A 13,758-nucleotide genomic window follows, 5' to 3' on the forward strand; every position below is an offset into this window, starting at 1 on the left:
CCCGATCTTCTCCCTTCCACACTAATGTTCCACAGCGGTTCAGCGGCCACAAAGCTCAGCAAAAGATCTGGCATTCATTCCCCAAGCCAAGTCAATAATAGAACATCAGGGTAAAAGGCTTCTTTGCTGCCCAGTCTCTCAGTTTGATGCATATAAATATGAGAGTTTTCGTTCTACTAGGACAAATCCTTATGTTGCATATCATTTCTATTTCTTTCTCTTCACTGGTATATGGAATAGCTTTAGACACTTTAGATTATTAGCAGTGATCACACTTTGCTGGAAGGCTTGTGTTTCCAGTACCTTGTTTGAAGAAATACTTTCTTTGTAACATTCCCATTCCTCTCTCCAACAATCATGTTGTACGGCACTAATCTGTTATTGCGAGGGCGTTCATACCCTATATAGCTCTTGGGTGCAATTACAGCTCCCATGCCTGGTTCACTGGCAAATATTTTGCTCACTGGACCGCCATTTGTGTTAGGAAATAAATAATGGGTAGAGCTGGGCAAGTCGTGAGCAATTAGTAGATTCCATATTGTATTTGAGGGTATACCGTTTTTATTAGCTTCTCTGTATACATCTGTGCATGTGATTTTGTTGTTGTTGTTCATATGAATGTTTGGACTGGAGACTGTATTTGTGCACCTTTACTTGTTTACTGTAGGAGGCATATTTGCTCTGGAAGTGCTCAACTGGAAATCCTGTAGAAATATTTCTGGGGAGTGAAGGAAGTAAACAGATTGTCTAGGAGAGAAATCATCTGATATGTACAACATAAATACATTCATCCATCCTCCAATCAGAAAAAGGAAACATTAGATCAGTCATTCAGAAGAGTATATTTTGAATGTTGAACCCCCTAAGGGTCTGATCCAAGCCTGTTGAAATCATTAGGAATTTTCCCTTGACTTCATTGGACTTTGGATCAGGCTCAAGTGAATAGTCTGAGAACTACCCATAGTCTGAAATGCATTCACACAGAATATTTTTGAACAACAAATTCCTAAATACCATGATGTAATATGGAGAGCTCACAAAAAGAAAATGGGCTAGGTTTATTGAATGAAATATTTGCCCCAGAGAGTTCAAATTACCCTAAATAACAGCCAATCTTCTTTTGTGGAGGCCTCTTACATCCCTATACCTCTTATTATAGAAACCATGGGGCAGATCTTTACTAGTGTAAATTGTCATAGTGCCATTGAAGTCAGTGACTGACTGTTTACATAAGCTGAGAATCTACCCCATATACTGATGATGTGGAAGTTCCATGCCATAGAAGAGGAAGGAATCATGCATTAGACATATGCAACCCTCCTGACTGTGCCTTCTTTATTTACTCGAGGGTGGATGCTTTGCCCATCCAAAATATGCTATGCTATTTGGAGAGTCATTCAGGATGTTTTCAGAAAATGAACAGCTTGAAATAAAACTTAAGAGTTTCCATCAAGAAGCCAAAGACCATTTAAAAAAAATGAAAATGAAATGACAATGGAAATGCAAATGTTTCTATATTAAATGATGACTCTGTTATCATGAATGTCATATAAATGTTTACATTTCATCTTAATTCACCATCATGTTTAACAAATTAAATATAAGAAGGTGACTCCTAGCAAGATCTATTGAAAGCATTATGAAGTGATCTTCATTAAAGGTAATATTCTCCTCTCCTGGGCAGTTCTCCTGATTGGCTGCAGTTCTCTGCTCTTGAGCAGCACAGAGGACATCAGTGTGAATTCTTCCCTGCCTGAAATGCAGGTTTTGCTGTGTAAATTGCTTTGGTGGGAGGAGAACATCACAGGATGGGATGAGTTTCCAGATGAGCATTTTTCAGTCATAGAAGAACTATTCACACAGAGTAAAACCCCAAAATATTTCAATGAAGCACTCAAAGATCTCAAGTAGAGATCAGTCTGATTGATCTTGTGGGAGAATATGGCTTTTAGGGGAAATAGCTACATTTCTAATGGTTCTGCTCAGAAAAAAATAGAGCCTGATTCCAGTTCAGGGGATGAAATCCTAGCCCCACTGAAGTCAAAGCTCCCACTGATTTCAATGGAACCAGGATTTCACTACAACTGCTTATCCAAACATTATCTGAACCTTTTGGACTGCCAAAATAGTCTGTGAACCTTGCAAGAACAGAGTTTCTTCTCACATTTCTGCTCTTCCTCTGCTACTCCTTGGTAGATCCCAGAAAGACACAAAAGTGAAGGGGGGAAAAAAAGCATCAGCCTCTTTTTAGAACCTCCAGGGAAGTCTTGTTCCAGTTCTCTGTGTGTTTTATATTATCTATATTAGATTGACCCTCCCCAACACTATTTTAAAATGCTTAATGAGGTTAGCATTGCCTCTTGAGATTTAACACTCCATTGCTGTTTGTTTGTTTTATTTTAGAGCTCATGAACCTGCTAGACTGATAATTCTGAAGACTAATGTTGTCTTGTCAGCCACGCAAAGGATAAAGAAAAGGGTTGTCCATGTGTGTGGCTGCCATACTGCTTTATTTGTGTGCACCAAATTGATCTGGAGAGACCACTTCTAGGGGTCAAAAGGTAATTCAGTCCTTCCACTACCCATTCAGTCCTTCCACTTCCTGCTGAGTCTGCCAACAAAGTTCCCATTAGCGGTGGGTTTTGTGATGTAGATGCTTAGGCACAGATTTCTAAAGCTATTTAGGCATTGCTGTGCTCAGTACTTAACTCATATCCCTTGGACAATCAATGGGATTTAGACTACTAAGTTTCTAAATCCCTTTTGAAAATGAGATTTAGGTCCCTGAGTCAGTGAGGCTTTGTGACACTGAGTGCAGCAATGCCCCAAACCTGAATCCTCAAAGGTATTTAGGTACCTAATGCCCATTGAAATCAGTGGGAGTGAGGTGCCTAAATTTCTGAGGATCTGAGTCTCATAGATGAAGAGCAGAACCAAGGCCACCAACACTGCCCTGAGATGTTGTGATCTTTGGGGCTCCATCAACCTGGGTTGGATTCAAACTAGGCTCCTAGATGTGAAAGGCTGCTTCAGCCAATCCCCTACACCATCCGGCTCCCATTTTTTTTCTTGTTTCTACATTATATAAAAATGGGGATGGAGAGGAGAAGAAAAATATATAGCAGAAGGGATGAAAAACAGAGGTAAAGCATAAATAAAAGCATCTCATATTCAAATGAATAATTTGCTTGCCCTAGAGCTCAGGTACATTTTAGAAATAAAAGCTCATCTAACACCTTTTTTACTGGAGTAATAGAAAAAAAGTAACATAGTTCATTCCATACCAGTTCAAGACATGATATTCTCCCCCTCTTCACCCTCAAGGAACTCCTTAAACTTTCAAAACCAGGAGTAAAATTACCTCATGGTGATCTCATTTTTTTTCTCTGCATGAGGTTATGAAGTTTCTAATCCAGGCTTTTATCTTGACTCCACAATTATAATGTCAAGATTGAATAATCTGCCTTTATCTCCAGGGTGACAGCTATGATGAGACTTCAAAAGGGACAGTTTTGCCAGCATCTAAGGGCTCTTGTTAATTACTATATCGTGAAGAAAAGTGAAATGGAGGAGGAAGGAAAATGGTATTTCTCTTTGTCAGCCATGTAAAAATATCAATGATGAAGAAGCACATCTTGAGTATTTTAACAATGCATTTAACTGAGATCAAGGCCATTCCCATCATGGTCTGAGTTACCATAATAATGTGCTCTAGAAACTATACTATAGAGAGACCTACATATACATTGCTGGATGGCTCAGGGGATGGCTAATAGGTTCTTTTACTTTCACTTTGCCCGTTCAAATCCAGCTCAGGTAAATTATCATCTATTTGTTTAACATCAACAGTGGTGTGTGCGTGTGTGGGCGGGGGTGTTCACTCCACCCCTCACCTGAAAGGGTTAAGGTAGCTGGGAAGGGGCTAATTAACCTGATAGGCTGCACCTGAGGGAAAATTAGTCTGTCTAGGCAAGCCCTAATAGAAGATGAAGCCCAGCTGGACAGGAACAGGCTGAGCTGGTCTAAAACTAAGAAGCTGGGAACAGAGGGGGCTGTAGTGTAGATATCTGTAATCATTTCTAGCTTTAGAGAAGGAAAGGAGGAAGTAAGGGAGAGACTAGAAGCCCTGGGGAAAACCTGTACCCAGATGAGGGTGGAAAAAGAGCCTGATAGAGGTAAAGTGTAAAGCAGCCCAGGGAAACAGTAGCAGGGTTTGGGACAGTGCAGAGCTTGGTTTCTGGTTGTAGGGTCCCTGCGCTGGGGAAGTGGCACAGACCAGGCAGAGGAGCCAGAAGACTGCCTAGGACAGTTGTCCAGTGGGATAGTGGTGCCCCTGTGCGGGAGGATTATAGTGACTTTTGCTGGACAGGCAAGCCATGAAGAGAGACCACATGAACCTCAGAGAGAGAGAGAGAGACATGGCAAGAACAAGCAGTAGAAGGGGGCGTTGGACCTGGAAGGAGCTAATCCCCAGAACAGCTAGGAGCAGGTGCCCGAGCAGTGCCTTACAAACAGGTATGAATACAAAGTCTCTCTGTCCCAAAGAGCTTAAAAACTGGGGTTGCTTCTCCAGTGATTCATGCACGTGCCCAGCTTTACACCCTGAGACTTACTGTCACAGGGGACTCCTTGTAGTGTGTTAAATTAAGTGTGTGTGTAAAGCTTTGCAGGATCAAAGATTAAGGCTTAAATCCTGCAGGCAACAGAAGTTCAGCATCATGATGCTCATTGCAGTCAGGATCCAAGAGTGAAATGGTTTGAAATGGGATGGACAAAATTCTCCTTGAGATCTACTGTCTTTATGCACTTTGAAAAGTGGTATTAGTTTTGATTAAGCACAGATTTGACCATCTGAAACTTGCACCTTTGGGGCACACAGTAGAAAATGTTAGGACTACAAATACTTCTATACAGATGCACTGCACATGTATGCATGCAGCAAGTCAAGTGTGAGTCCCCTTGTTCACCTTCCATGCACAGACAGTCCAATTGAATTCACTGGTACCATTCAGATCTGTAAATTGAGCAGGATTTGCTCTATAGGTTATAAGCTTCACAAGCTCAAATGCTCTGTAGCAAGGAGCTCCACTGATCAAGCCAGTAGAGCTTGTAAGCTCCACAATGAAACACTGTTGGATATTATGTTTTTCCTCTTTTCAATTTTTTTTTTACTCTTTCTTTAGGTAGTCTTAGGCCTGGTCTACACTAGGCGTTTATGTCGAAGTTAGCGCCGTTAAATCGAATTAACCCTGCACCCGTCCACACTGCGATGCTATTTAGTTCGACATAGAGGTCTCTTTAATTCGACTTCTGTACTCCTCCCCGACGAGGGGAGTAGCGCTAAATTCGACATGGCCATGTCGAATTAGGCTAGGTGTGGATGGAAATCGACGCTAATAGCTCCGGGAGCTATCCCACAGTGCACCACTCTGTTGACGCTCTGGACAGCAGTGCGAGCTCGGATGCTCTGACCAGCCACACAGGAAAAGCCCCGGGAAAATTTGAATTTGAATTCCTTTTCCTGTCTGGCCAGTTTGAATCTCATTTCCTGTCTGGACATCGTGGCGAGCACAGCAGCACTGGCAACGATGCAGAGCTCTCCAGCAGTGATGGCCGTGCAGTCTGGGAATAGAAAGAGAGCCCCAGCATGGACTGATCGTGAAGTCTTGGATCTCATCGCTGTGTGGGGCGATGAGTCCGTGCTTTCCGAGCTGCGATCCAAAAGAAGGAATGCAAAGATCTACGAGAAGATCTCTAAAGACATGGCAGAGAGAGGATACAGCCGGGATGCAACGCAGTGCCGCGTGAAAATCAAGGAGCTGAGACAAGGCTACCAGAAGACCAAAGAGGCAAACGGACGCTCCGGATCCCATCCCCAGACATCCCGTTTCTACGAGGCACTGCATTCCATCCTCGGTGCTGCCGCCACCACTACCCCACCAGTGACCGTGGACTCTGAGGATGGGATACTGTCCACGGCCGGTTCCTCAGACATGTTAGGGGACGGGGAAGATGAGGAAGGAGATGAGGAGGGCGAGGCAGTTGGCAGCTCTCACAACGCTGATTTCCCCGACAGCCAGGATCTCTTCATCACCCTTACAGAGATCCCCTACGAAGCGTCCCCAGCCATTACCCCGGACACAGAATCTGGTGAAGGATCAGCCAGTAAGTGTTGTAAACATCTAAACATTTATTTTTAACAAAACAGGAATATTAACAATTAAAAGAATGGGTTGTTCATGATTAGTGTGCCCTAGGCGCTTAACGGTTTAGTAAGGGGCAGTGCAAGTTTTGAAAAGAAATCTAGCAATGTCCGGTTTTCAGTGATTGTCCTGCACAAGCCGCTCTACTGTGTATTCCCTGCTACTGCAGCTACAGTAAAATGCGGTCTATATGTGCGGGGATAGAGCAGTAATCCTCCTGGGACATCTCGATGAAGCTCTCCTGGAGGTAACTTGAAAGCCGTTGCATGAGGTTCTTGGGGAGAGCGGCCTTATTGGGTCCTCCGAAGTACGACACGTTGCCGCGCCACGAGATTATCAGGTACTCGGGGATCATTGCTCTGCACAGCAGGGCGGCATACGGCCCTGGTCTTTGGAGGCTTTCCCGGAGCATTCTCTCTTTGTCGCTCTCGGAGATCCTCATCAGGGTGATGTCGGCCATGGTGACCTGCTTTTAATTAGGTAGGGGAATGTTAGTGTTGGGACTGCTTTCCCGTTCCTTTACAGAACTGTCACCGCTGGTTTGCAGCCACGCGGTGGAGGCGGGAGAGGGGCAGCCGAAAGGGATCATTCCCGGGGACAGCCGCGAGGGGGTGGGACAGGGGCAGAGTTCCCGCTTGCCGGATTGCTGGCAGCAGGGACTGACATTGATTTAAATGTGAAATGAGGCCAGTGGTAATATAAAAGTTTTAAACTGCCACAAGTGTACGGCTTACCATGTCTGCCTGCAACAGAAATTCCGTTGTGCTGCCTCGCTTCTCAAATGTGCTGTTCAAGACCCCAGGCACAGAATGCGAAGGCCGAGAATTCGACCTTGTGCTGAGTGCGCATGTGAAAGGTGCTGTGCATGGTCTTGTTCACAGAGAAAGACTATGTTCTTTGTTCACAACTACATTTATCTTTCAGAGGAATTCACTCCCTTTTTCCCATTTCCACAGCCCCGTCTGCGACTGTCTCACAACCTAGCCTGGAATCACACTCCCAGAGGCTAGCGCGGATTAGGCGTAGGAAGAAGAGGACACGGGAGGACATGTTCTCTGAGCTTATGGCCTCTTCCCAAGCCCAGGCAGCACAGCAGACCCAGTGGCGGGAGAACTTGACCCGAATGCACCAAGCCAACATGGATCGGGAGGAGAGGTGGCGGCAGGAAGACCAGCAGGCGACTCAAACGCTGCTTGGACTACTGAGGGAGCAAACGGACACGCTCCGGCGCCTTGTGGATGTTCTGCAGGAACGGAGGCAGGAGGACAGAGCCCCGCTGCAGTCCATCTCTAACCGCCCTCCCCCGCCACCAAGTCCCATACCCACCTCACCCAAAGTGCAAAGAAGGAGAGGCGGCAGAGTCCCTGCTAACTCTCACTCCACCCCTGCAGAGAGCTCTAGTAGCAGAAGGCTCTCATTTCCCAAAATTTGAAAAGTTCTTTCCTTCCCGCCTGACACAAGCCCACGTCCAAGTTTCACCTCCCAATGCCATGTGTAGTTGATAATAAAAAATTCGTTTCTGTTAACTACTGTTTCAATCATGTTCTTTTGGAGGAGGAGGGGAAAGGGGGTTGGAAATTGGACAGGACAGTCTCCTTTGGCAGGGTACATAGTCGGGGGCAGGCACAGCAGCAGGGCACATACACAGTGCAGTGATGCAGTGACTAGTTGCCCCGGTTAGTCTGGGAGGTTGTTTTGATGTAATGTTGGGGGGGGTGGGTTGCTCTGTGACTTTGTGGCGGGGGAGGGCAGTTACAGATCTTAAGCGCCGGTCCTTAGACAGGATCACAGAGCCACACAGCATGGGATCTGTAACCGTCCTCCCCCTGCCACAAAGTCAAATAGACCTCCCATACACACAGTCCCGATCAGGAGGGTTGACAGGCTCCGTTGAAACAAGCATCCCACCGCAGCGGAGCCTGTCAATCCTTGAGTTTAGAAGCTGCATTCGCATCACAACACTAGACCCGCCCCGCACCACAGTCTGCGTCCCAGTTTTAAAAAATTCCCGCTAAAACAGTATTAAAGAAAACGGTGTGCTTTAACAAAGTAGAACTATTTTTATTTCGACACGTGTGTTGGAGGGGGGGTGAAGGGGGTATGTAACTGGATAGGATAGTCAACATTACCTGGGTAAAGAAACGGGGGCAGGTTTAGCTTCTCAGTACACAAACTATAAAATCACAGGTTACCCTGCTCACTCAGGAACTTTGCTTTCAAAGCCTCCCGGATGCACAGCGCTTCCCGCTGGTCTCTTCTAATCGCCCGGCTGTCTGGCTGTGAGTAATCACCAGCCAGGCTATTTTCGTCAACCTCCCACCCCGCCATAAAGGTCTCCCCCTTGCTCTCACAGAGATTGTGGAGCACACAGCAAGCTGCTATAACAATGGGGATATTGGTTTCGCTGAGATCACAGCGAGTCAGTAAGCTTCTCCATCTCCCCTTGAGACGGCCAAAAGCACACTCCACCACCATTCTGCACTTGCTCAGCCGGTAGTTGAAGAGTTCTTTTTCAGTGTCCAGGGCGCCAGTATAGGGCTTCATGAGCCAGGGCATTAGCGGGTAGGCTGGGTCCCCGAGGATGACTATAGGCATCTCCACATCCCCAACAGTTATTTTGTGGTCCGGGAAGTAAATACCTTGTTGCAGCCGTCTAAACAGACCAGAGTTCCTGAAAACACGAGCGTCATGAACCTTGCCCGGCCATCCCACGTAGATGTTGGTAAAACGTCCCCTGTGGTCCACCAGTGCTTGCAGCACCATGGAAAAGTATCCCTTTCGGTTAATGTACTGGGTGGCCTGGTGGTCCGGTGCCAGGATAGGGATGTGAGTTCCATCTATGGCCCCACCGCAGTTTGGGAATCCCATCGCTGCGAAGCCATCTATGATCGCCTCCACGTTTCCCAGGGTCACTACCTTTGGCAGCAGTACATCAACGATTGCCTTCGCTACTTGCATCACAACAACCCCCACGGTAGATTTGCCCACCCCAAACTGGTTCGCGACTGACCGGTAGCTGTCTGGCGTTGCAAGCTTCCACAGGGCTATGGCCACTCGCTTCTGTACACTCAGTGCAGCTCGCAACCGGGTGTCACTGCGCTTCAGGGCAGGGGACAGCAACTCACAAAGTTCCAGGAAAGTTCCCTTCCGCATGCGAAAGTTTCGCAGCCACTGGGATTCATCCCAGACCTGCAGCACTATGCGGTCCCACCACTCAGTGCTTGTCTCCCGTGCCCAGAATCGCCGTTCCACGGCATCAACATGACCCATTGCCACTGTGATGTCCTCGGCGCTGGGTCGCCTGCTTTCTGACAGGTCTGTGCTACTCTCAGACTTCAGGACATCACCGCGGTGCCGTAGCCTCCTTGCCTGACTTTTCTGCATCTGCCTCAGGGAAACCTTTATGATAAGCTGCGAGACGTTGAGAGCGGCCACAACTGCAGCGATGGTCGCAGCGGGCTCCATGCTCGGAGTACAGTGGCGTCCGCGCTGTCAATGACTGGAAAAGCGCGCGAACTGTTTTCCCGCCGGCGCTTTCAGGGAGGGAGGGCGGGAGTGATGGACGGATGACGACAGTTTCCCAAAAGCACCCTCGACTCATTTTGTTACCCAGAAGGCATTGCCGGCTACACCCAGAATTCCAATGGGCAGAGGGGACTGCGGGAACTGTGGGATAGCTGACCACAGTGCACCGCTTCGAATGTCGACGCTATCACCGTTAGTGTGGACGCACAAAGTCGAATTACTGTCCTTAGTGTGGACACACACGTTCGACTTTGCAATATCGATTACAAAAATTCGATGCAAGTAAAATCGAACTACTCTCGTAGTGTAGACAAGGCCTTAGAAAGTTAAATGCAAGCAAGCAAACAAACAAAACCACTGCATGTGTTTTAATGCAAAGTTAAGGTTCTACAATTAAAATGATCTCAAGTGGAAAATGCAATAGTCAGGATTTCAGCTGCAAGACTAGCTTGCAAATATGAACTATTTCCCTCCCCCCCCCCCCCCCCCGGTTCCATGTGTAGCATAACATGTCACCTTTCATGTAATAAAATACATACTATTAAATGCACAGGAAGTTCAATTAGGCTGAATTCATGTTGCTCTTGGAACCTTATCACTTACATTTTTTCACTGCTTTCAGTGATTAAATCCAGGTTTTAAAATAAAAAAAGCATCATACCAGGCTATTGGTCCATTTATTCCAATAGTCTACAATCATGTAGACAACTAGGGAATGCTGTATACGCTGGGGAAAACATTCCTCTTTGATTGCCACAGTTTATGCCCGAAAGCATGAGTATTGATAAATAATCCTCATAGTTTTCTTACTGGAGCTATAACATTTACTGTTCAAGAGATGGGATTCCTCATGGCATATCTTGGCAAATCACCTGCATTCTTTTATTAGGCAAAACCAGTGACTTATGCCAAGACTTAACTTCATTAGTGCTGTTAAAATGACGGGGTTTCTCAGAGTGGAAATAAGGTGTAAATTTTTAATAGAGTAATTAACCATTGGAACAATTTACCAAGGGTTGTGGTGGATTTTCCATCACTGACCATTTTCAAATCAACATTGGATGTATTTCTAAAAGATGCTCTAGGAATTATTTTGGGGAAGTTTTATGGCAGGGGTCGGCAACCTTTGGCACGCAGCCCATCAGAGTAATCCGCTGGCAGGCCATGAGACATTTTGTTTCCATTGACTGTCCGTAGGCACGGCCCCCTGCAGCTCTCAGTGGCCAGGAATGATGAGCCATGGCCACTGGGAGCTGAGGGGGACTGTGCCTGCCGACAGTCAATGGAAACAAAATGTCTCGTGGCCTGCCAGCCTATTACCTGATGATCTGCGTGCCGAAGGTTGCCAACCACTGTTATATGGCCTCTATTGTATAGGCCAGTGGTTCTCAACCAGGGGTAAGTGTACCCCTGGGGGTACGCAGAGGTCTTCCAGGGTACATCAACTCATCTAGATATTGGCCTAGTTTTACATTAGGCTACATAAAAAGCTCTAGCGAAGTCAGTACAAACAAAAATTTCATACAGACAATGACTTGTTTATACTGCTCTATAAGCTACTTGCTGAAATGTAATTACAATATTTATATTCCAATCAATTTATTTGATAATTATATGGTAAAAATGAGTCAGCCATGTTTCAGTAATAGTGTGCTGTGACACTTTTTGTATTTTATGTCTGATTTTATAAGCAAGTAGTTTTTAAGTGAGGTGAAAGTTTGGGTTCACCAAGCAAATCAGACTCCTGAAAAGGGGTACAGTAGTCTGGAAAGATTGAGAACCATTGGTATAGGCAGTCAGACTAGATGATCACAGTGGTCCCTTCTGGCCTTAGAATTTATGAATCATCTGCATTTTTTAGCTTTATTGGATGTGATGATATAGGCAGCATCTTTGGAAAAAATAAAAGCAAGCCCAAATACTAAAGCAACCTCCTTTTCTCTCTCCTGGCTTTATAGAATCAAAAACAGCTTTCATTGTATTAAAATAGCCTTGCAGTACTATGAGTCAGAATTGCAGATATAAAATCTCCAGTCCAGCCTTGGAATTTCCAAGGCTCTTCTCTTGGAATGGAATGCCAAGTGTCTAACTGTCCTGTCTAGGAGTAATTATTCTTACCTACCGCATGAGAGAGTGACAGCAGAATTCTTTAAACTGTCAGAAAAAGAAACCCTTGAGAGACTCTACACCAATTCCCTGGTGAATACAGATCCAAACCCCTTGGATCTTAAAACAAGGAGAAATTAACCATTCCCTCTCCTCTCTCCCACCAACTCCTGGTGGATCAAGATCCAACCCCTTTGGATCTAAAAACAAGGAAAAATCAATCAGATTCTTAAAAAGAAGGCTTTTAATGAAAGAAAAAGGTAAAAATCATCTCTGTAAAATCAGGATGGAAAATAACTTTACAGGGTAATCAAACTTAAAGAGCCCAGAGGAATCCCCTCTAGCCTTAGATTCAAAGTTACAGCAAACAGAGATAAACACTCTAGCAAAAAGGTACATTTACAAGTTGAGAAAACAAAGATAAAAACTAACACGCCTTGCCTGGCTGTTTACTTACAAGTTTGAAATATGAGAGACTTGTTCAGAAAGATTTGGAGGGCCTGGATTGATGTCTGATCCCTCTCAGTCCCAAGAGCGAACAACCACCAAAACAAAGAGCACAAACAAAAGCCTTCCCCCCCCACCAAGGTTTGAAAGTATCTTGTCCCCTTATTGGTCCTTTGGGTCAGGTGTCAGCCAGGTTACCTGAGCTTCTTAACCCTTTACAGGTAAAAGGATTTTGGAGTCTCTGGCCAGGAGGGATTTTATAGTACTGTACACAGGAGGGCTGTTACCCTTCCCTTTATAGTTATGACAAGGCCATATTCAGAGGTCTTTACAAGCGAAATACTTGGAAGCAGATGGCTATGAAGAATGTCATGAATAGATATTAAACAGAGCAGAGTTTGAAAACCTAACCCTCCCTAAAACTTTTGCCTGGGCATGTGGTGGAGTTGAGTGGGAGTAAATTTGGTGAGACCGATGTATAAATATGGTAAATATCTCAAAGCATATTTATAATTGTTGTGGTTAATTATGCATTTATTATTTGCATAGCGTAGTACTTAGGAGTCCGAGTCAGGACCAGGATCCTGTTATGCTAGGCAGTGAACAAACCCAGAACAAAAGGATGGTCCCTGCCCCAAAGATCTTGCAATCAGAGTCGGTTTGAATTTTTCCAATAAAACATTTTTGTTGAGACTAACGAGTCATCAAAACCTAAACTTCTTGCAGGAAAGGGTTGACAATTTTTTTTACTAGAAAAAATGTTGAATTTTTTTTGAATTTTCAAAATGCAAAATTCAGGCTTTTCTGGTTCAAAACGATTGGTTTCCAAACTTATGCTAATTAAAGAAATTTTTAAAAGTCGATATCACAAATATTTAAAAATTATCTAAATGAAATGTTTTTATTGAACCAAATTTTATTTGTTTTTGGATTTTTGTTTTTGTAACAATCTTTGACTTTTCATTATTTTTGGGATGGGGGAACTTTTCAATATCTAAAATTTTTGTGGGACAGGAAAACTATTTTCTACCCAGCTCTCCTTATAATTTATTGGTGCTACTAATTGTCTGCAGACTCACCTCATTGTTGTGCTATTATATCAGTTTTCATAAACTATGCTGGGTTAGGCTGAGCAGGATCAGTATTCAGATAAGTGACCTCCAAGGAATTATCTAGGTGCAGAGTTGAGTGACTAACTGGGGGTGGGGAAGGAGACAGGGTTGTGGTGTTGTGTTTTTTTTCTTTTTCTTTGTCTTAGAAGGCTGACGCCAAAAAAAATTGAAACTTTTAGTTTATTTTGAAACATTTGGGTCAAATGAGATGATGTTTTCTAAATGAAATCTCTACTCAAAATGAAACTTTCTAAATGAGCCTTTTTGATTTTTAATTTGTTCCCTCATTCCTTATTTGGCTGAAACTATTCGCCAAATTTGAGCCAAGTTTCTCTCCACTTTAATGATGGATACGATTTATTTAT

General features: G+C 44.5%; 1 protein-coding gene and 1 long non-coding RNA gene across 2 annotated transcripts in view; both read left to right on the forward strand.

The window, feature by feature from the left end:
- Positions 1-3,983: 3,983 nt before the first annotated feature.
- The window catches only part of LOC135972719 (uncharacterized), a 71,513-nt gene continuing 61,738 nt past the window's right edge, over positions 3,984-13,758 (forward strand). Inside the window, exon 1 of the long non-coding RNA XR_010589198.1 lies at positions 3,984-4,515. This is a non-coding gene — a long non-coding RNA (uncharacterized LOC135972719). The remainder of the gene's footprint in view (positions 4,516-13,758) is intronic.
- Positions 5,328-7,729, forward strand: LOC135972718 (uncharacterized). The gene is made up of 2 exons (XM_065551740.1): positions 5,328-6,165; positions 7,160-7,729. The coding sequence occupies exons 1-2, from the start codon at positions 5,589-5,591 to the stop codon at positions 7,633-7,635; spliced, it is 1,053 nt and encodes a 350-aa protein (XP_065407812.1). The 5' UTR covers positions 5,328-5,588; the 3' UTR covers positions 7,636-7,729.

The sequence above is a fragment of the Chrysemys picta genome, chromosome 7, assembly GCF_011386835.1.
Source record: "Chrysemys picta bellii isolate R12L10 chromosome 7, ASM1138683v2, whole genome shotgun sequence".
NCBI classification, from domain to species: domain Eukaryota; kingdom Metazoa; phylum Chordata; order Testudines; family Emydidae; genus Chrysemys; species Chrysemys picta.

Coding starts and splice junctions, on each gene's coding strand:
- LOC135972718 (XM_065551740.1), top strand. CDS start 5,589: ATGCAGAGCTCTCCAGCAGTGATGGCCGTGCAGTCTGGGAATAGAAAG. Junction 6,166..7,159: donor ATCTGGTGAAGGATCAGCCA/GTAAGTGTTGTA, acceptor CCATTTCCACAG/CCCCGTCTGCGACTGTCTCA.